The sequence below is a fragment of the Chenopodium album genome, chromosome 15 (genome assembly GCF_948465745.1).
Source record: "Chenopodium album chromosome 15, dcCheAlbu1.1, whole genome shotgun sequence".
In the NCBI taxonomy this organism is placed as follows: domain Eukaryota; kingdom Viridiplantae; phylum Streptophyta; class Magnoliopsida; order Caryophyllales; family Amaranthaceae; genus Chenopodium; species Chenopodium album.
Genome location: NC_137848.1, coordinates 40,766,758 through 40,790,510, shown reverse-complemented (window position 1 = coordinate 40,790,510; position 23,753 = coordinate 40,766,758). Strand labels below are relative to the sequence as shown.

General features: G+C 36.5%; 2 protein-coding genes across 2 annotated transcripts; both read right to left on the bottom strand.

Annotated features, from left to right (window-relative positions):
* Positions 1-5,146: 5,146 nt before the first annotated feature.
* Positions 5,147-6,262, bottom strand: LOC145581168 (uncharacterized). The gene has a single exon (XM_081638226.1). It carries the CDS (start codon positions 6,260-6,262, stop codon positions 5,147-5,149), a length of 1,116 nt encoding a protein of 371 aa, XP_081494352.1.
* Positions 6,263-12,912: 6,650 nt separating this feature from the next.
* On the bottom strand, positions 12,913-13,387 carry LOC145581167 (uncharacterized). The gene is made up of 2 exons (XM_081638225.1): positions 13,171-13,387; positions 12,913-13,076 (listed from the first exon to the last, which is right to left on the bottom strand). Exons 1-2 carry the CDS (start codon positions 13,385-13,387, stop codon positions 12,913-12,915), a joined length of 381 nt encoding a protein of 126 aa, XP_081494351.1.
* Between the last annotated feature and the right edge of the window lie 10,366 nt (positions 13,388-23,753).

Here is a 23,753-nt window from a genome sequence, read left to right as displayed (position 1 = left end):
TACCTTACCCAAATTCTTTGTTTTCTTTATAAGCTAGCACTTTATCAATCTAACAACTCATATTCACCATATTTAACATGTTTGTAGGTTGAAATTGCTTAATAATATTCATATTCATGCAAATACAAGGTTATAGGAGCATAACTAGGCGAAAATGGCATAAATGAGCTTCTAACTTACCCAAATTCTTTGTTTTCCTTATAAACTAACATTTTATCGTTCTAACAACTCATATTCACCATATTTAACATGTTAGTAGGTTGAAATTGCTTAAGAATATTCATTTTCATGCAAATACAAGGCTATAGGAGCAAAACTAGGCGAAAATGGCATAAATGAGCTTCTAACTTACCCAAATTCTTTGTTTTCCTTATAAACTAACATTTTATCGATCTAACAACTCATATTCACCATATTTAACATGTTAGTAGGTTGAAATTGCTTAATAATATTCATTTTCATGCAAATACAAGGCTATAGGGTCATAAGTAGGTGAAAATGGCATAAATGAGCTTCTAACTTTCCCAAATTCTTTGTTTTCTTTATAAACTAACATTGATCCTAACATACTAATATTAACTACTATTAGGTGTCTAAAGTTTCAAATCACAAGTAAAAGTGCATGTAACTATGTATTAGGGTACTCCTATGTTTTTGCTTTCTTCCTTAAAAAAGTATTTCATTAGTTTCCAAAGTTAGATGAGTTATCGAGAATTGTTGTGCCCTCTTGTTAGTCGCAACTTTTCCTTTTCCAGGAACTTCCTTGAAATGAGTCTTTAGGAACACCTCAGGAGCAGTAAGAAGCATTCCACTGGCTTTTTGAGGTTTCACAAATCAAATAACTCCTTAAATGCTTAGTGTATGTAACTACTTATATTTATCATTACTAGGGCAGCTGACGCGCGCGATGCGCGCGCAATAGCTAGCCATATCCAAATCTCTTTTGATTTTTTTTTTCGAGGAAATCTCTTTTGATTTAACCTTACATCACAAATTTAGTTCTTGATAACTTTTTAATGAGAAAAATATATAAACAAATATATTAAGGGGTATAAATTCCATGCACTATTCTTAATTTTTTTTTTTAAAAGTAATCATTATTAATGAGAGTGAATAAATAGTCTAGATATGGTATAAATGTCCAAACACTATTCATTACAAAAACTTATACACATTAATGAGGGTATATATGTAAATACATATTTTGAACGGCATAATAGGCATAACACTATTCATAAGAGTAATCTTGTACTTTTTATAAGGTAGGGATATACCATTAGTTATTGCCATTTTCTTTGCATGCTTTGATGCAGACATAGAACCTTGGAAGTGTGACGGCTCAATTGAATTAGACAGGGAGCCGCCCCTCCTATTCTTCTTAGCTTTTTCTAACCTCTCCAGAAATTCCTTGTCCTTTCTTTTCTTCAATAATTGCTGAAACGTTAACTGTCCCATCCGATCCATTTAGGAATTGACTTGTTTCTGACAGTATCATTGTATGTTATCTTTTTCAACCTCTTATGTGCCTTCTTCTCATACTCCTTCTTCACAAGGGTATCAAGATAAGCATTCCAAAGGAATTGTTTCTGCAAATATTTTAAAGAAACAACAAAAATTATATGTTTAATAAGTGATTATAATAAGTAACCAACAGACACCTAAGTTAGATGACTAAACTAAACTTGGGGGGTGATATAATACCGTAAACTGGTTCCACCAATGGGTCTTAGTACCCTTGTCAACCTCCTCATAGTTAATCCATGGTTTGCGCCAATGTGCTTGGAAAATGGTCGTAATGGAGGTGCTGACCGTGTTATCATCGAACCTTAGTACCAATAAGCAAACAAATGAAGTCATTATTACATACATAAAATACAAATCTAACCAAGATTGTTCAAGTTGGAATGCAAATTAAGCTACCCAAAATTAACTTACCATAACCTAGTAAGGTGCAAAGTCCTATTCGCAACAGGGGTAGCTACCTCACCCATGGGAGAGTTATCGTCTTACGTTTTAGGGACCCGTTCCTCAGTAGTAGGGGTGGGCAAAAAATCTGATCCGTTTGATCCGATCCGTGATTCGGCTGCTCCGATCTGAAAAATTGGATATCCGATCCGATTTTTGAAGTTTTGGATCGGATATCCGAAAATTTTCAGATCGAATTCGGATCGAAAATCTTGAAAAATCAGATATCCGATCCGATCCCTTTTTTTCCAGTAAGTCTCGCCCAGCTCCCACCGCCTCACCGAAGCGACGGAGCCACCGAACCATAATAAATCGTAGCCACCTAGTGGATCTCGCCCAGCTCCCCGCTTCACCGAAGTGATGGAGTCACCAATTCACCGAATCACAACAAATTGTATCCCTCATATCTCGTCACTACAGCCACACTCAAGAAGTTTTAAAAAAAATTCCATTCTCTTCGATCTTACGAAGTACTATTAGACTTTATTAGTTTGTTAGTCGTTGAAAATTATGTGATTGATTTGTAGTATCAATTTATGTAAATCAGAAGCAATAAAGCATATTTATCTTTTGTATTTTGGTTTTTCCTTTTCTTTTCATTTTTAATTTGATTAAAATGTATTCAAAATATAAAGCTGCCAACAAGAATAGTGAATAAGTGATAGAGTGTACCGTCGACCTGTCGTTTACATTTCTTCCACATTAAAAAAAAACTTTAGAAAAATTTGGATCGGATATCCGGGTATACGATCCAAAATTTCGGATATCCGAAAACCGGATATTCGATTTTTTGCGGATCGGATTCGGATTGGATTTATACCGATCCGAAATTTTTGGATATCCGAAATTTCGGATCTGATATCCGATATGGCCAGCCCTACTCAGTAGATGTCCCAGAACCGTCTACATGTGACTCTGGGGATGGGGTAACTTCTTGAGAATCTTTCATATTTGCATGGCTAGTTAACGGAAACAATTCTCTCGGGGTGGCATGTCCCAGCATTTGACGACGACCACCAACCATGACAACCTACAATAAGAAAAACATTATATATGAACAACATTAAAAATCATATAGTCATGTTATCGCGATTTATAAGGTAATGTCACACAGAACCTTGGCTTTGCAAAATATCAACAATAACATATCAATAATACACAAGTATATCAAATTAAAAAATAAAGGATGGTCTTTTAAAATAAAGTGAAATCCATTATGATTACATAATTAAAAAGTTAAAACAAATTTACAACCAATCTCCTAAATCTCAGTTGAATCACCCTCCCCCTCAGCAGTAAGATCATCATCATCAGTATCGTCATCCCAAAATCCGTCATCCTCATCCTCACTATCAGTAGATTCGAAATTGGACTCATTTGGAGGGGCATCGGCAGCACTTCATCATCAGTATCGGAATCTCCAAATCCATCTTCATCACCTTCATAGTCTGGAATATCATCCGAAGCACAAAGAGTTGGAATTCAGCAGTGGTCTCTTGTAGAAAGTCTTCGTCAACTGGTGCATCAACAACAGACCTCGCCTTTGTCTTAAACACTGCCCACCATTGAGCCTTATCTCTTTTTAGACTTGGGTAAGGTGCGTAGTAGACTTGGTTAACTTGGTAAGAAAGCACAAATGGATCGTACTTGGGGTATTTTTTGGTATGATTGACTTCTACAAGCTTGTATTGATCAATGTTCATACCCCTCGTGGAATCCATCCAACTGCACTTGAAGAGAACAGTCTTATAAGTTCTTAGGGCACTAGTGAACTCCAACTCGATGATATCCTCTAAAATACTAAAATAATCTCCACCATCTTCATTGGATACGCTTACTCCATAATTCATGGTTGACATCTGTTTTCCATGGCCATAAGTTTGGAATTTGTATTCGTTCACATAGAATTGGCTCCAAGTACGCACTCGCTTAGATGGGCCCATTGCCAAAGCAAACAATATTACATCATTTGGCTTGTCTTAAATCACCTGCTCATATTAAATTGATATAGGTCGTGAAATTATTGTTACAAAGTTAGAAAACGTGTTGATTTCAAATGCATAACACACTCACTTTTAACCTAAACCACTCAAGGAATTCAGCTTCATGTTTAATCCACACATCTTCTTTACAAATAGTAGGTTGCATTAGAACAATGTGGTCCTCAAACCCCCTTACATATAACCAGAGAAAGAATATTAATGATGGTGGTCGACATTGGAGACGTTGCAAAATTAAATGAAATCTTAGTGAGTGTAATAAAGACAAATTTAATACCTCTCATATGCTTCCAGAATGTTGCTATTTCCCAAAACATATAAATAAGCACGTTGTAGTTCATTCTCATCCAAAAAGCGACGCACTCCACCAATATATGCACGTCAATGATCAACCCTAAAGAGTTCTGGAACACTATCATCCAAAGTGCTTTCAACATCATCATGAACATTACGACCTAAGTCACGTGTTTTAGTATCCACTCCTTGTTGGAAGTAGTTAGAGCAAAAGTATCTTATTTCTTCCGTTAGATATGCATTGCATATTGAACCTTCAACACGAACATTCAACATTGCCAATTTTACGTTTCAAATGATTAAAGAACCTATAATTTAAATTATAAAATAAGTTATATTTTATGCAAACAACTATAGGTATATAAACAACGTTGGCAATTATGAGTTTGTAGGAAATAAAACCTTTCAAATGGATACATCCAATGATATTGGACAGGACCTCATAACCTAGCTTCATATGGCAGGTGAATTGGCAAGTATTCTATAGAGTTGAAGAACGCTGGTGGAAATATCTTCTCGAGCTTACAAAGAATTTCTGCAATGTTGTGTTCTAATCTTTCCATATCACTCAATTTGATGGTGGAACAACAAAGGTCACGGAAGAAAAGACTAATCTCAGTAATAGCTTTCCAAACATGGACCAGGAGCAATTCCTTCAAAGCAACTGGCAACAATATCTCCATGAAGACATGATAGTCGTGGCTCTTTAAACTATGAAGCTTGCATGTTTGTGTTACACATCTAGTTAAATTAGAAGTATAAAAATCGGGAAATTTCAAGTTCCTTACCCACTCGCATAACACCTTCTTTTGAGCCTTGTCTAGTGAGAATGGGGCTTTGGGCAAAGTGTCTTTCCCTCTCGTATCCTCCGCCACATGAAGTTATGGTCATCTGCAATATTTGGCAATGTCATTTCTAGATGCAACTGTGTCTGAAGTATGTTTTTTCACATCCATCATTGTGTGAATTAGTTGGTCAAAGAAATTCTTTTCAATATGCATGACATCAAGGTTGTGGCGGAGGAGAAGAGTCTTCCAGTACGGTAGCTCCCAAAGAATGCTTTGTTTGAACCACCCTAGTTTCTTCTTTTTCAAGCTTGTGAGTGCTTCAGGTCCATCTGTTGCCTTAGCCAAGTGTTGAACTTGTTTCCATAACTCGTCGCCGGACATTATGTGAGGCGGTGACCCCTTTTCAACCTTATTCTTACAAAAAGCAATTTTGTTGTTTCGAAAAGGATGTTCGAGAGGAAGAAATTGTCGGTGACAATCAAACCATGACATTTTACCACCATGTTCAAGCGTAATGGTCAACACTCTACACTTATCCAATTCAGCATCATCTCTCCAAAATAATATACAACCCTTTGGGCATGCGTGAATCTTCTCGTGCGGAAGCTCAAGTCCGTTAAGAATCTTCTTTGTATCATAGAATGTTTTCCCCATCTTATTATTGTCGGGAATTTCTTCGTTCAGTAATGAAGCAAACCCATCAACACATCTATGGGGCAAATTGTATTCTGACTTCAAAGATACAATTCGAGATGCCATTTCTAGCATAGACATGGAGCTCCCTTCGTACAGTGGTTGCTCGGCAGCCTTTAAAAGCTCTTGAAATTCTTTTGCTTGAGCATTTGACTCTTCATCTGAACCACTAGTACTATCGTCACTCGATGGTTCATGATTACTCCTAAGAGCATCGAGAACTATTTCATGGTAAGGATTTGGTTGCTCTACACTTGATGTAGGGAACCCTTCACCATGAAAAACCCACTCGTAGTAATTAGGTATAAACCCCTTTTTGTACAAATGAAGTTTTACTGTGTTTGCATCATGAAGACGTCTATTCTTACATAACGGACAAGGGCATCTTACTTCATCTATGCCCGGGTTCTCAGGATGAGCTTCACAAAACCGTATGAATTGTCCAACACCATCCACAAACTCTTGCCTAACTTTACGGCCATCGTATCTATCATACATCCACCAACGCTCTTTCCTTTTCATGGTGACAAATTCTACAACAATATGACAAATAAATCACATTAATCATTCACACTCAACTTGTATTCATTACAATCATGGCGTAAGATACAATTAGAATCAAAATGATATCCGAAGGTCCTTATCATGACTTGAACGGGAAAGTTGATTTCATAAGTACTGTTCTTTATTAAGAGATTTAAACATATGTTGATTTCACAAGCTTCTAACTTACCCAATTTCGTTTACACATTTAAACATATGACATGATTTACCGTTCATAACCTTTTTTATTAATTTATATTTATACTTATTAAGAGATTGACAAAGTAAGGGAATGTTGGTCTCACAAGTAATGTTGACTTTTAACTATAAAAACTAGTATTTATCCCGCTCAATGCACGGGTGAACTTTTTACCAAATTACTTGAGAAATATTTATAATTTTTATAATTTTTTCTAAAATACTTATTATAACTTACAATATTGCTTAAATTATTTATAACTTAAACTAATAAATTATATTTTTCCAATTTCAAAGTAAATTAATGTAACATAAATAAAATTAAAAATGCATTATGATTTGTATAGTTAACAACAATAGGAGTTTGATAACAAAAATAAATAAATAAAAAAAATAAAATAAAATAAAATAAAAACCTAATGTAACCCTTCAGGAAAAAAACTAAATGAAAAAAAAATTAATAATTTACAAATCATATCATAGAATCATAATACAAATAAATGTCAGAAGATTATCACAACTGGTACGACTGTCGCGTGTCTACCAAAAACAAACCTAACTAAAACCTCCTAAAATGTAGTAGGGTAAGCTAGGGTTGATCCCACAGAGAGAATTAGATTATCAAATTATTACTTGTGTAAGTTAGAAGCCCCTGTTTTGAAGAAATAATGATACGATCTAATAAATAAACTACTAACTAGATAACAAATAAAGTACGGAGAAAGAAATTAACAAAATCAAAATATGATATAATCAAGGATAATGAAGTAGGGATCGGCAGACTTATTATAGCATTGGAATATTAATTGATCATCGAATTATATAAATCATGTTATACCTTAATGTCAACCAATTGACACAAACAAGCATTTAAAACTTCCCTTAATTGCAAATAAACCAAACAAGCTCTTGGAGTTTTGTCTAACTAACTAATAATCTAGAACAAGCTCTCCAAACTCAATTAATTAGCAGCATTAAAAACAAGGAAGTAGTTAACTTAAGCCACAAGCCTCACAAGCTCGGATTCGTGAAACTCAAAGGGTTGATAATCTTAGGCATTATAACAAGCTTTAGTCACCTATTAAACTCCTAATTGCTACCAAGGGAAACTAACAAGGACAATTACGTACCACAAGTTAAAATCCTAGCAATCAAACTAGTAGATTATATTAAAGATGGCCGGTCTAAAATATAATTCAACCAATTCATATCAATAAACCAAATTATCAATCCAATCAAGACATAAGCATAATACCCAATAATTACAACAAATCTATTCTCACAATACAATAGTCCAATGTATAATATATCTCCCTACCCTTATTAAAACTAGCCTGACATGTTAAAGCTCAAAATAATACAAACTGATATATAATGAATAAGATAACAAAATTAAGTGAGCAAAGTGCCAACAATCACCACCCAATCAATTGAAATACACTGATAATGTTGAACATAATAATTAAAAAGTAATCCAATATTCTAACCAGAAAGTGAACAATGACTATCGAAATCAAATAAATCCAATAATAAATAAAGAGTAAAAGAAAACATTCAACTAATGTAATACCAAACTCAATTTGATGATTACAAGAGAAGATGAAACGAACTCCACTGCTTCAAGATGCTCCCGCCTCCTGTCCGTTGCTAGATATTGCCCCAAATTTCAGATGAAATTCTTCAATTTGTTCCTCAATCTAGCTCTAAAAATTGCCCAGAAGAAAACCCCCAAAAATAAAACTCTCCTCATCCCCCCAATTCGGCATCCCCATATATATCCATAGGAGTCTTTGATCCCAAGCAAATCCAAGTTTTTCGCTCCAATAATTATCCAATTTCATCTTTATCATCTCTTGCTTGACAGTTTGGTACCCGCGAAAGTCGGTGGAGAACTTTGTATTTTACCCACAAGAACAATGAGTAGAAGCTCCTTTATTTTTCTTTATGTTTTGTTCTTTTTGTTTTGGCTGAGGATCAAGTTGATATATTTCAGGATCCATGTGACTATTGGGCTTAAAGTATGTGACTTCACTTGGTCTTGTAAGATTTGCTTCTTTTTTCGAGCTTGGTAAAATGCATTTTGATACCATAATCTTCCTTCCTATAAACAAATAGATCAAATAGTAGTAACTCGTGTCTCGGGAAGAAAGATTGCTTAATAAACATTTAAATCATTAAAAGTCAATATAAAATCAAGAGTCTAATAAATAAAATAATGTACTTTTATGACCCTATCAACAACCCCTCATATAAACATAAATATTAAAAAAATAAAAATAAAAATAAAAATAAAACATAAATATTAAAATATAAACGGTTGTTAATTAAATATTATGAACAAATAAAGTTATGACAATTAGAATACTTGCCGTGATTATTATTGATCACTCAAGTTAGTTATATACAAGCTATAAGCCTTGAATTAAGCATAACTATAGGCTATAAAATAGGAACTAATTGATAGCCCTTTGACTATAATATATATAAGGTAATTACAAACTAATTACCATAGATTATTTACATAATCTATCACACCCCCGCAGTCGAAACGGGAGCTTTACGAACGCTGAGACTGTCCCGAAAATCATCAAATAAAACCTTATGCAGACCTTTAGTGAAAATGTCTGCAATCTAATATCAGGATGGTACATGTAAGACACGAACTTCACCCCACTGAACCTTCTCACGAACCAAGTGAATATCCATCTCAATATGTTTAGTGCATTGATGTTGTACCAGATTACTAGAGAGGTAAATGGCACTAACATTGTCGCAATAAACCAAGGTTGCCTTTTTAATCGGACATCGTAGTTCTAACAATAAGTTTCAAACCCAACACGACTCCGAGACAACATTTGTAACCCCCTTGTACTCTGTTTCGGCACTAGACTTCGACAAAGTAGGTTGCCATTTAGAAGACCAATAAATCAAGTTATCACCAAGAAAGACACAATATGCTGATGTAGAACGGCGTGTGTCAGGACACCCGCCCCTATCGGCATCCGTATAAGAAACAAGAGAAGCTACGAATGACTTATAAATGTAAACCATAAGCAAAAGTACCTTGAATATAACGAATAATTCGTTTCAAGGCATTCATGTGAGCAACCTGAGGAGCATGCATAAATAAGCAAACCTGTTGCATAGCATAGGAAATGTTCGGACGAGTGAATGTCAAGTACTATAACGCCCCACATAACGAGCGATAAGTGGTAGGATCAGCATAAGGAGTGCCGGATTGAGTGCTCATCTTTTCTTTGGAATCAACAGGAGTAAAGAAGGATTGCAATTCGTCATACCTGCTTTCTGAATAATGTCATGAGCATATTTCTTTTGAGACAAATATAAACCATTTTTGTCCCGAGTGACAGCAATACCCAAGAAATAACTCAAAGGACCCAAATCTTTCGTTACAAATTCAGAGCTAAGTTGAGAAATGACATATTTCCGAAGGGACTCTGAAGAAGCAGTGAGCACAATATCATCAACATAAAGAAGAATATAGGCAGTGTCATTACCATGGCGATAAATGAATAAAGAAGTATCCGATTTGCTGTGAACAAAACCAATGGATGCCACAAAATCAACAAAATGTTGATACCAAGCCCGGGGTGCTTGTTCAAACCATTAAGAGACTTACGCAAAAGACACACATGATCAAGGCGAGCCGGATCTTTAAACCCCAAAGGTTGATACATGTACACTATCTCATTCAAGTTACCATGTAAGAAAGCATTCTTCACATCCAGTTGATGATTAGACCAATCCTTAACCAAAGCAATACTAAGAACCACTCGTATAGTTGCCGGTTTCACAACCGGAATAAAAGTCTCATCACAATCAATCCCTTCTCTTTGAGTTTTCCCATCAACAACAAGACGAGCCTTATGTCTCTCAAAAGAGCCATCAGACTTCATTTTATGCCGAAAAATCCAGAGCGAATGAATAACATTCACATTAGACAGTCGTGGAACCAATTCCTAACTACCGTTATCAATAAGAGGATCAAACTCTTACTGCATAGCAAGTTTCCAATTATTGTCACGTAGAGCATGTACGGGATTTTTTGGAACTAGGGATATGGAGGTAAAAGTAAGAAGGGAATGGTTTTGATATTTCAGGTTTGGTTTGACAATCCCATGGCGACTATGAGTGGCCATGGGATGAGGATAAGAGGTGAAAGGAGAAGGAGGAGTACGAGAGATAGGAAGCTCGACCTCACCAAGGTGGTCATTCCCGGCGCTAGCACCCGCTTGTGACCTGGTGAGGATGGCAGTTAGTGACAAAGAGTCACGCTACCGAGTGCTTGGGGGGTGGCACACCGTTGTAGGGGTGAGATGGGAATAATGAGAGAGAAAGGTGGAGTTTGTTGCGCGTGAGGAGTGCGAGGCAAGGAAGACTGCAGGTGAGCTGCGGCTTGGGCACTCCCACAGCAACCAGCCTGCGGAGTGGGCTGTGAGGAGGTACCACGAGGAGGCCAAAACTCACCGTCGCCCGCTAGAAAGCCATCGGGTTGACCAGTAGGTGCAGTGGCTCCTCGTGGTGCGCGAGGATGTGACTCAAAAGGGGAGGGTTGTCAAGGGAACTCGAATCATGAACCAAAAAATCATATGTGTGAGATTTTGGAGTGTGAATTTTGGCAAAAGGGAATACCGACTCATCAAACCATACATGTTTGGCTATTATAATTTTCCGAGATGATATATCAAAACACTTATACCCTCTATGATTAGATGGATACCCAAGAAAAACACAAGGGGACGATCGAGATTGTAGCTTGTGTATTTTGGATGAAGGAAAGAGAGGATAGCATAAACAACCAAAGACTCGAAGATGAGAGTAGTCGGGTTATTTTTGATACAAAATTTGAGTCGAAGAGTTATAACCAAGGATCTTTGTAGGCAAGATGTTGTGAAGGTAAGTAGCCATTTCAAGAGCATGATGCCAAAAAGATGGTGGCATGGATACATGACAAAGAAAAGTACGAACAATATTATTGATCGTTTTTATTTTTCGTTCGGCCTTGCCATTTTAAGGAGAAGTGTAGGGACAAGAAAGTCGAAAAGTCATCCCATGTTGGTGACCAAATTTTTCAAATGGATCATTTTTAAATTCGGTACCATTGTCACATTGAAATGATTTAATTTCTCCCTCAAATTGAGTCCGAATGTAAGTGTGAACACGAATAAAAAGATTGTAGACTTGAGACTTAGAAAAGATTGGAAAAGTCCACAAAAAATTCGTGTAATTATCTAGAAAGAGGACATAGTATTTATGACCAAGAGAACTAAGAACCGGAGAGGTCCACAAATCACTATGTATAATGTCAAATGGCATAGTAGTATGAGACATGGAATCGTAAAAAAGGAGATTTTATTAATTTACCCAATGGGCAAGAATGACATACATGTTTAGCCTTATTACATTGAATGAAATTACTACTACGCAATGAACTAAGAATTGCATTTCCTGGATGACCTAGACGAGAATGCCACACACTAGGAGAAATAACTGCAAAAGCTGACGGAGTGGAGGTTTAAAAGACCTCACGATCAGTGAAGAAGGGATAAAGATCGCCACTGCTATTACATCTCACTAGCTTGCTCCCCGTCTGCAAGTTCTTCACAGAAAACCTAAAAGGATCAAACTCAATGGAAACATTATTGTCAATAGTGAATTTCCTAATAGAGATAAGATTTTTGACTAATTTTGGGACATGAAGAACATTTTTAAGTTGGAGTGTGTTTCGGTTTAAGGACTTGTGACCATAACCATAAATAGGAATTTTGCTACCATCACCAAAAATAATTGAATTATTATGACCATTGCTCAAAGGAAATAGGATGACAGATTACCTTGATAGTTTGTCATGTGAGAAGTAGCACCGAAATCCATGTAGTAGTTCGAGTCAGTCAAACTCATAGTGTGCATCGCCTGATCAATGTTGGTAGGTACGTAACCCGAGGATGACAGATCTGACATATAATTAGCCTGAGGTGGCCTTGGCCCAAGAACACCGACTTGATTGTGTTGTTGTTGAGGCCTAGCTGCTGCCCAAGGAGAAGGGCCTACACCTGGCGAAGGATATGGGCAGGGGGGTATGGTCCAAGGGCCTTGCTGCTGCCAGTAAGCCCAAGGCGGGGTATACATCCACCTTGCCTGCTGGGACTATTGTTGCAACGGTGGCCGATGTTGGGGCTGCTGCTGCCCCAAGCCACCGCGCTGCTGCTCGGAGCCACCGTTACCCTTGCCTTTGTCGGAGAGAGCCACCCTTTCCCTTGGTGTTTTTCCGGCCATTTCCACCCACCGCGCTAATTTGACCCACGAGAAGAATTTTGGGTAATTTCAGCATGGTTTTGCGATGCGGTATGGGTTTGCGTGATGTAAGCCTCGACTTGAGACTTAAGAGAGAGATCTGTAGCATTCCCTTGTTATTCTAATTCAAGCATGGAACGAAGAGCATTGAAAGAGGGCAAAGGATTGAGATGACGAACGGACGTTCGAAAGGGTTTATACTCTTCCGAGAGACCTTTCAAAAGTTGAAGAGCCATTAGATTGTCAGAGACCTTGTCTCCAACATTTCTCAAATTATCAGCTAGGGTTTTGAGATGAGTGCAATAAGACTTAACACCATTGAATTGTTCAAGCCGAGTGTTTGTAAATTACACATCAAATTGGAAAGCTTTCACAGACTTGTTGTTGAGGAAAAAAATTCTTCAACCAGTTCCAAGCATCAACCGCCGAGTCATCGGGATCAAGGATAGAATTGAGTAGGTCATATGAAATAGTCCCGTAAATCCATTGACGTACAATTTCATCAAGTCTATGTGTGAAAGCTTTTTCCGTCGGAGCGGAAAACTTGGCCGAAGGATTAACTGACGGAGGTATAATATGGTCAATCACCATATTTGCGCGGAAATGTAGACACTAGTAGAAAAATTGAATTAGGCACCGCTAAATGGCCACCGGTTTTCAAAAACCAAAACCGATGCCATATGTGATAAAGGCCACCGGTTCAAACCAGTGGCAATTCAAAAAAAAAAAAAACCCGCCCTTATCTCTCCCTTTCCTTTCTTCCTTCTCTTTCCTTTTCATTTCACTTCTCAGCATTCCCACCTCTTTCGAAAAGGCAAAAACCCTCAGCTCAATGTTGCATTCCCCTTTTCCCTCCACCACAGCCGCCACCTTTAACGCCGGCTACCTGCATTGTCGGAAGTTCAAAAACCCTCCAGCACAGCCGCGTTCTCTTTCCCCTTTCTTTCTCTTTCATTTTTGGACCACTCCACCACAGTCGCCTCCACCAATCCACCACTCCGCCACCTGAAGGGTCGCCACTCCCCGCCACCTGAAGGGTTCCTCCAAGACCTGAGGTTCTGTCGTCCGTTTCAAGCCGTGCCCTGAGGTTCTCCAAGCCATGAGGTTCTGCCGTCCAGCTTCAAGCCGCCACGCCACCGCCCCTGGTTCCTCCACCATCGAGGGTCGTCCTCTGCCCTCAATCTCTCCTCCCCTTCCACCTCCAACTAGGGTAACTTTTAATTTTTTTTGTTAACATTTGAACAACTATTTTGAAATATGTACTTATTTTATTTTCAATTGCATTTTGAACAATTGTTAAGCAAATTAAAGTTAAGGTTTGAATATAATTTTACCCTAATTTTTCTGAATTTTTGGTTGTTTATTGGGAAATTTTGAATAAATTATAGATTAGCTAGTAACCTTGTTACTAAGTTGAAATTTTGTATGTTTTAATGGGTAATTTTAGGTTGATTTAATGAGTAATTTTGAATATATCAGAGATTATTAACATTGTTACTTAATTAGTTGAATTTTGGTATGTTTTAATGTGTAATTTTAGGTTGTTTTAATGGGTAATTGTGAATACATTAGAGAATTAGTGACCTTGCTACTTAGTTGTGAATAAATTAGAGAATTGTGAATGCATTAGAGAATTGTGAATAAATTAGAGAATTAGTGACCTTGCTACTTACTTGAATTTTTGTATGTTACAATGGGTAATTTTGAACAAATTAGTGAAAAATTAGTTTAGCAAATGTTAGTTTGATGAATGATGTGTTTTAGCTTAGAAATAAATCATTTGATAAGAAATGTAGGAAATAGGCAAAGTAGAATTCATATAGGCCATATTTGGGCCATTTTTGATAAAATACGTCTTAGAATTTAGTAAAATGCTCTTTTGATGTGATTTCAAGTCTTAGACTCCTAAAACTAGGTAACATTAACATGTTATGAGAAATAAAGAGTTCATTTGATAAGAAATATAGAAAATGGGCTAATTCGAAGTCATATAAGCCTTATTTGGGTCATTTTGGATGAAACATACTCCAAAATTAATAAAGTGCTCTTTTTGATGTGATTTCAAGCATTATACACCTAACACTAGGTAATATTGACATGGTATAAGAAAGAAATAGTTCATTTGATAAGAAATGTAGGAAATGGGCAAAGTAGAAGTCAAATAGGCCATATTTGGGCCATTTTTTATAAAATGCGTCTTAAAATTTATTAAAATGCTCTTTTAATGTGATTTCAATACTTAGACACCTAAGAATAGGTAATATTGACATGTTATGAGAAAGAAATAGTACATACATAATATTTAACCTAATTTTTGTTTTTTTTATAGATTCATATGTGAAGCACGAGTTTAGCTTGAAGACTACATATTTAGCTCAAGTGGGAACTTCAAAAGTATACATCCATTGTACTTGCTATATTGGTATGAATTATAAACTTTACTAAGCTATATTTCTCTCTATTTATCCATTTAATAAAAGTTTTTTCATGATATTACAACTTGTGTATTGTTTAATTACAAATAAATACAACAATATATAGAATTCTTGCATCATCATTTGCTTAGATACCCGTTCAAGGCTTTCTCACTAGGAGAAAGTCTTGAATAGTCCTCGGTTGGGACTATTCTTGAATGTGTACTCTCACTTAGGTGGTGAATGTATGTCTTCTTTTCGATTTTAAGGAACATCTTGACTTACCATTTCCTCACCATGTTCTCTGGGTACATATGTGGGTAAGTAATTATCTACATCGTGTACTTGGAGAACTAGGGGGCAATGCTGCCAGATTTTCCTTAAAATTGGAAAGTTGACATACATTCACTAGTGAGAGTAGACATTCAAGGATGGGCTAGGTTGGAGTGATAAAGACCCTTTGGAAACATGCATTTTTTTCACTATATGAATGGTATATTCACGATGTGTGTACTTGAATTTGATTTACATAAATATGTAGCAATTACACATTATTCATAATATGTTGCTACATATGTTTAAAGATAATTTACTAAATGGAGAAGGATCATGGTTGGATGTATGGTAGACGTGATACATTGGAATAGGGTTCAAGAGTTTTGCGAGAGGGATTTATCTTATCAACTTAAAATGGGTGACAAAGGCCTTTATTGTCCTTGTGTTGATTGTAATAATGTGAATGTGGTCAACAGTGTTGAAATCATTAGAGATCATGTATTATGTCGTGGGATTAGGCATAAATACCATGTGTGGATTTGGCACGGTGAAGATGGAGAGTACAGTGGGGATCTTGATCGGAATGATGTGCATGATAGAAGCAATGAGATTCATGTGGACGAGGAATACGAGAATGATGAATATATTATTGATAATGTTGAGGATGGAGCCGATGATGATCAGGCGGATGAGGTTGAGGATGAAGACGTGGATAAGATGTTGCATGGTGTTGATGGTAGCGTGTTTGAGTTATTATCGGAGGCTTCCAAAAAGCCTTTGTATCCTGGGTGCAAAAAATACTCCAAACTATCAGCCGTGCTAACACTTTTCAACATTAAGTCGAAGCATGGGTGGACGAACATTAGTTTTACTTCTTTGTTGACCGTATTAAGTGATATGTTGCCTGATAGGAATGAAATTCCTAAGTCTTACTATTATGCAAAGAAGCTCATGTGTCCCTTTGGTTTGGAGTATAAGAAGATACATGCATGTCCTAATGATTGTATTCTTTATCGAAATGAGTATGAACAATTGGAGGAGTGTCCACGATGCAAGCAGTCGCGTTACAAGCACATGAGTTGCAATCCTGGTACTGAGGGACCTCCTGCTAAGGTGTTGTGGTATCTTCTCGCTATTCCTAGGTTTAAGCGTCTATTCTCAATACCAAAAGACGCTAAAAACTTAAGGTGGCATGCAGAGGGAAGAAAGAAAAACAGAATGCTGAAGCATCCAGCTGACTCCGCGCAGTGGAAGAACATTGATTTGAAGTTTGGGAAATTTGGTGATGAAGTCAGAAATTTAAGGCTTGGGTTGTGCACGGACGGGATGAATCCATTTGGCACTCTTAGTACCCAACACAGCACATGGCCAATACTTTTAGTGATCTATAATTTGCATCCTTGGTTGTGCATGAAACGTAAGTATGTAATGCTTTCATTGCTAATAACGGGGCCTAGGCAACCTAGAAACGACATAGATGTTTACCTTGCGCCACTTATTGACAATTTGAGAAAGATGTGGGACGAAGGGGTTTCCGTTTTTGATGCTCATAAGAACGAGATGTTCACATTACGTGCAGCCCTTATGTGGACCATGAATGACTTTCCTGCATATGGAAACTTGTGTGGGTACAAGGTCAAAGGAAAAAAAGCATGCACCATATGTATTGATGACACATCAAGCATATACCTTAAGAATACTCGCAAAGATGTCTACTTCCGGACTCGAAGGTTATCTTAAAAAACATTGTGTAAATTTTTGCTAATTAGCTATGCATGTTTCACTCATGTGATTTGTTCGTCATATGCTAGTGCGCACAACAAGAAAATGGACTTGATTGTGGCTTGTATGTGATGAGATTCATGCTTGACATAGTGACTCATTGTACGGACAGTTAACAGCTTGATGAGGTAAGTCCTAAAACTTAATGAAATGCTCTTTTGATATGATTTCAAGCCTTAGACACCTAAAACTAGATAATATTGACATGTTATGAGAAATAAGTAGTTCATTTGATAAGAAATGTAGAAAATGGGCGAAATAGAAGTCATATAGGCCATATTTGGGCCATTTTTGGTTAAAATGCTCTTTTGATGTGATTTCAAACCTTAAACACCTAAAACTAGATAATATTGACATGTTATGAGAAATAAGTAATTCATTTGATAAGAAATGTAGAAAATGGGCTAAATAGAAGTCATATAGGCCATATTTGGGCCATTTTTTTTTATTAAAATGCTCTTTTGATGTGATTTCAAGCCTTAGACACCTAAAACTAGATAATATTGACATGTTATGAGAAAGAAATAGATCATTTGATAAAAAATGTAGAAAATGGGCTAAATAGAAGTCATGCATGTAGGCCATATTGGGGCCATTTTTGGTAAAATGCTCTTTTGATTCAATTTTAAGCCTTAGACACCTAAAACTAGGTAACATTGACATGTTATGAGAAAGTAATAGTTCATTTGATAAGAAAGGTAGAAAATGGGCTAAATAGAAGTCATATAAGCCATATTTGGGCCATTTTTAGTTAAAATACGTCTTAAAACTTAGTAAAATGCTATTTCGATGTGATTTTAAGCCTTACACACCTAAGACTAGATAATATTGAAATGTTATGAGAAAGAAATAGAAAATACATAATTTTTAACCTAATTAATTAATTCTAACATAATTTTTATGTATTTCAAGTTTTGCAAGGTACAAAAGGATGGTCCGTTGACAAGCAAGGAACTTAATAAAGTTCGAGACATGTTGGCGTCTTTTATCACCTTTAACATTTAAATGTCACTTTTTTTGTGAATTTATGTTTTGTTAAATTTTTAATTATATTATTATTCATTAATTACTTAGTATTGTTTGTATATATATATATATATATATATATAACACTTTTTATTTATAGTATTGCATTTGGGAATATTTATATCTATATATGTATTGTTGTTTTTATTACAATTTTGAAATTATTCTTATTATAATTATTAGTATTATTATTATTATTATTATTGGTAATTATAATAATTATTATGATTATAATAATAATTATTATATTTATAATTATTTTTGTCAATATAAATTATAAAGGCTTGAAAAACATGTAATTATTGCTGGAATTACAGGTTTTTTTTTTAAATATTATTGCAAGAAAACAGGAAAAAATTACATAAAATGGCACCGGTTAACTGATGCCAATAAGTGCAAAACCAAAAAAAAAAAAAAAAAAAAAAAAAACCAGGAAGAGTTTTTGGCAACGGTTAACCGGTGGCAAAAATAATTAATGCCACCGGTTAACTGGAGCCAAAAGCTTTTTTTCCCACCGGTTTTGAACCGGTGGCATATGTTGGAGGAATTGGCATTCCTCACATATTCAGCGGTTCAAAACCGGTGGGTTATGGGGGGTTTGAACCGGTGCCTAAGTGCTTTTTTCTACTAGTGAGTTGAAATAGCATAGACTAGCTTTTATTGCTTGCCTTCATAATCAAGGGTAATAGGTATGCAAGCCTTGATGTTGTTAACAATAGTGGCTGGATGGATTTTGCTAGTGTCAGCCATGGATGAGAGGAGGAAGCAGAGAAGCGGAAACTGAGGTTTTAGGGAAGGAGATAACCTAGAACTCGTGATACCATATAAGAATATTTGCCGTGATTATTATTAATCACTCAAGTCAGTTATATACAAGCTATAAGCCTTGAATTAGGCATATTGTAGGCTACAAAATAGGAACTAGTTGATAGCCCTTTGACTATAATATATACAAGATAATTACAAACTAATTACCATAGATTATTTACATAATCTATCAATGACTAGCGGCATAAGAAGAGAAAATCTTCCATTTATTAAATATTAGTGTAGATTTGTCCCCACTTCACATTTCTCCATTTTAATCAAGGTTTATCATCATGTAATTAATTTTGATAAGCTAAAACAATCCTATAAGAATCTTTTTTTTTTAAATGGAAACGAAAATTATCCAACACATGAGTTCATACCAACCAATAGTCCTACAATGGACATAAAGCAAAAGAAAATTCTATTAAGTTCAAGCCTACGCACAACAAAGCGTAAAAAATCCAACAATAAACCAAGCTATTAATAGCAAACCTCTTGATAATGGAAACAGACCATCTAAGAATCACTTCAGGAAAACCCACTTAAACAAGTAGCACATTCACAAAGTAAAGCATTGATAATAAACTGAAATCAAAATGCAACTAATAAAGATGCTATTTTTTATAATTAGACCACAACTCCATGAACAAATAACATAAATATGAATCAAATTGCCCAAGTATAGGAAGTATTTAAATAAGAAGGGGAGAAAACACATAGTGGAGGAGTTGACCGGAAAAGCAGAGGCGGCGACGAAGGTGGTCCTGGTATACGGTGGTGTTAGAATTCTAGTAGGGTTTTTAGAAAAACTTTAAAATTAAAAAAAATAAATAACTACACATGACTTACCTGGTGGCGGCGACATAAATAGGAGGAGGGACGGGCAGAAGAGGAATCCGGCAACGGTGGTGCTGCGAAAGGGGTTGATTTGCGATCCACAGTTAGGGGTTTCGCCCAAATTAACAAAAATAAAAAAAATTAAAAAAATCAAGCGAATTACCTGGTTTAGTCGACGGAAAACAAAGGAGGGACGGATAGAAGGGGAATCCGGCGACGGTGGGCCTGCGAAGGGTTGATTTGTGACCCAAATTTAGGGTTTTTGCCCAAATTAACGAAATTTAAAAAAAAATTGAAGCAACTTACCTGGGTACCGGCGACGGAAAACAAAGGAGGGACGGGCAGGAGGGGAATCCGGCAACGGTGGTCCTGCGAGGGGGGTTGATTTGCGACCCAAAGTTAGGGTTTTCGCACAAAGTAACGAAATAAAAAAAAAAACAATTATGACGACATACCGATGTGTAGCGTCGCCGGCTGGAGAAAGCTTGTCGGTGGGCCTCTCTCTTCGCTGTTTCCCCCTTTCCCCTTCTTCGCTATTTGTTCTTTCCCTTTTCCCCTTCTTTAAGAAAATGAACTGAGTTTGTTTAAATTTTTTTAACGAAATTCTACGACTGGTTCTAGACAGGCAGACCGGTCGTTACCATTTTTAAAAAATGGAATAATTTTAACGACCGGTAATACAGCCGCAAAAAAATTTTAAACTGTCTCAATAACGACGGGCTTTGTGACGGTTGTAATTAATATTGCGACCGTTTTTATGACAGTCACAATAAAACGGTCGTAAAATCACCGAATTTTAGTAGTGTAAGATGATGGATGACTTCTACAATCTATGGGGAGAAATGATAAATTTTAATAAATCTTTTGTGAGGGAACTTGCAGAGGCCATAACTCCTAAAATATAGCTCCTAATTGGGTGATTCTTGATCCTAACCTCAGGGATTTTTTGAGAGGAATAATCTTCCATGAAATAGCAAAACCCCAAAAAAAGACCTTGGCGTCGGCGCCGCCTTGACCCCTTTCCCCCTAACCACCATAACCCCTGTGATTTGGGGATAGGGGTGGCTAGGTGTTTCCGGTAGTCGGGGGGGAGTTTTAAGGGTTTTTTTAGGGGAAGGTTTATAGTGGTTAGGGAGAAGGGGGAAAAGGGGTTGGGCGTGGGTGGTAGGGGGTGGCTGCTGTAGTGGAAAGGGTGGTTGCGGGGCTAGAGGAAAGGGGTGGCCATCATTTTCTAATTTAGACCAATCATATGTTGACACGTATCTTGGTAGCCTGAAATAATATATTGTTGACCCTTGTTGACCAATTGGGCCACCTAGAGGCAAACTTATATCAAAGGTGGGAATATTAGATAATAATCAAAACTTGAGATTATTAGTGTAAATCGATCAAAGTTAAGATTATTAATTAGGGTTGTTCAGAGTGCGGGTAGACCACACCAAACCGCAATTTTGTGGTTTGGTGCGGTTTACGGTTTGAAAATTGCAGTGCGATTTTTGAATTAGCGGTTTGGTGCGGTTTCCTAAAAAAAATTAAACTAAACCGCACTGCAAATCGTACTTTGATGCGATTTGTTGTTTTTATACTATATTGTTATTAAAAAAATATAAAAGAACCAAAAAAATATGAGCTAATAATCTTTGACTAATAGTTAATTGAAGGTTAAAAAAAAGAGTTTAATAGTTGAATTATAAATTAATAATATCAAAATAAAATAAAATTTTGGTTTTAAAATAAATAATTATAAAAAAATTATGCTTAAACCGCACCTCACCAAACCGCATTGTGCGGTTTGGTTAGAAGTGCAATTTGAAAAAAATACAAACCGCAATTTTGTGGTTTGGTGCAATTTGGGATCCAAACCGCACCGCGAACACCCTTATTATTATTAATTAAAGTAAAATTTTCCTAATAATTGTAAGGAAATTTTAGATTTTAATACTAGAAAAAAACCCGAAAATGATTTTTAACACCCCCATAAAAAAAATAAATTAAAAAAAAAATTAACACGATAAAGTTTTTCGAAAATTTGATTTTACCACCACTTAACAGATTCCGTGCAAGAAACTGTTAAGTGGGGTCTACACTACCATGTGTTGTTATACTATTAGTTTTTTTTTTTTAAAAAAAAAAGAAAAAAGAAAAAAGAAAAAACCTACACCCACCCAAACACGACCACCACAAACATCGCATCCCCACCCCACACGTACGGCTTCAACCCGCCGGCACCGTAACCCACCCCATCCCCAGCCCAGATCACTGGAGACCAATCTCCTCCCCAGCCTCGACCACCGGAATCCATTCCCCTCCCCTCCCATCCCACACCCGTGAACCCGTCCAACACGAAACCCTAAATTCTAAAAATGGCCACGATTTAAGCCACTAATGGCCGAAATCAACCGGATTTGGGGCCGATTGGCATAAACCGGTCGATTTCGGCCATTAGTGGCCGGAATCGTGGTCGTTTTTAGGGGAAAGGGGGCTACATTCTAATGCTCGTGTGGCGGTTTTTAGCTGCGGGAAAGGGAGGGGTTGGATTCCGGTGGGGCGGGGTTAAGCTAGGAGAGGTTTCGATGTCGGCGATGGAGCGGGGGCCAGCGGCTACCTTGGGTCAGTGCAGAAGCAGGGAGGCGGTGGTGGCGTGGGGTGGCTGGGTAGTTTTAGATTTGTTTTATTTATTTTTTCTTTTTTTGTTTTTTTATTGACTAACCACAAAGCGACATGTGGCAGTGTATACCCCACTTAACAGATTCATGGACGGAATCTGTTAAGTGGTGTAAAATCAAATTTTCGAAAAATTTTATGGTGTTAAAATTAATTTTTTTTACGGGGGTGTTAAAAACAATTTTCGGGTTTTTTCCTGGTGTTAAAATCTAAAATTTCCTAATTAGAACACTAAAAAAAAATTAAAAAAAAAAACACAATCATATATTTTTTTTAGGATATTCCTATGCTATTGTTGGTTACACTATTGTCTTCGTTGTTGATGTCATAATGTCAAATCATCTTGATGATAACATTCAATAAGTATGAAAATTAAGAGAAGCTTTAGTTGAAAGTTCATAGGTTTAATAGTCCAGGACTCGAACTAATTAACTGAATTGTTGCTTTAAGTTGGTATTGCTTAATTTAGTCACTTCTATATTAATTTACTGTCTGTTGTTCGTTTTTGTGTATGAGTGTCAGTGTGTATGTGATCTGACCCGGTGAATTGAGGAGCATTTAAATCAAATTAAGGTTTGCAATTAATTATTATTCTTATTAGGTCGAATCGGAACCAAAGTGGTCAGAAAATTGTGATCGGGCTTGGCATTTGTAATTTGAATTGCGTATAACGTTCTTTCTATGAATTTGTATATTATCTCTGTATCTTTTACTTGAAAATTTTCCGTTATAATGTTGCATAGTTAAGGCTCTATTATTTTGAGTTGTTCTACTCTACTCTGCTCTGCCCTGCCTGCTCTGCTGAAATCTGCTTTACTCTGCCCTGCTCTGCTTTGCTCTACACTGTTATGTGTTGCAAGCCTAATTTTGCTATACTCTGCCTGCCCTACTCTGATCTGCTCTGCTCTACACTGTAGTGTGTTGGAAGCCCAATTCTGCTCTGCTGAAATCTACTCTGTCTTGCTATGCTCTGCTTTTCCCAGAAGCTCAAAAGAACAGGACCTAAACCAGTTTCTGGTTTTGTTAACAGGACACGCCTAATGTCGTGAGTAGCTTTGCCGAATCTTTCAAGGAGTATGTGAGTAAATCAAAAGACTCTCCAAGACCAACTAGTCAAGAAATCTATAAGGAGGTGTCTAATGTACTTG

What these genes read in the sequence shown, in the direction of transcription:
- LOC145581167 (XM_081638225.1), bottom strand. Translation starts at nt 13,387, where the DNA reads ATGGTGATTGACCATATTATACCTCCGTCAGTTAATCCTTCGGCCAAG. An exon ending in TTTTCCTCAACAACAAGTCT is followed by an intron (nt 13,077 to 13,170) that starts GTGAAAGCTTTC and finishes TCAAAACCCTAG; the next exon opens with CTGATAATTTGAGAAATGTT.
- LOC145581168 (XM_081638226.1), bottom strand. Translation starts at nt 6,262, where the DNA reads ATGAAAAGGAAAGAGCGTTGGTGGATGTATGATAGATACGATGGCCGT.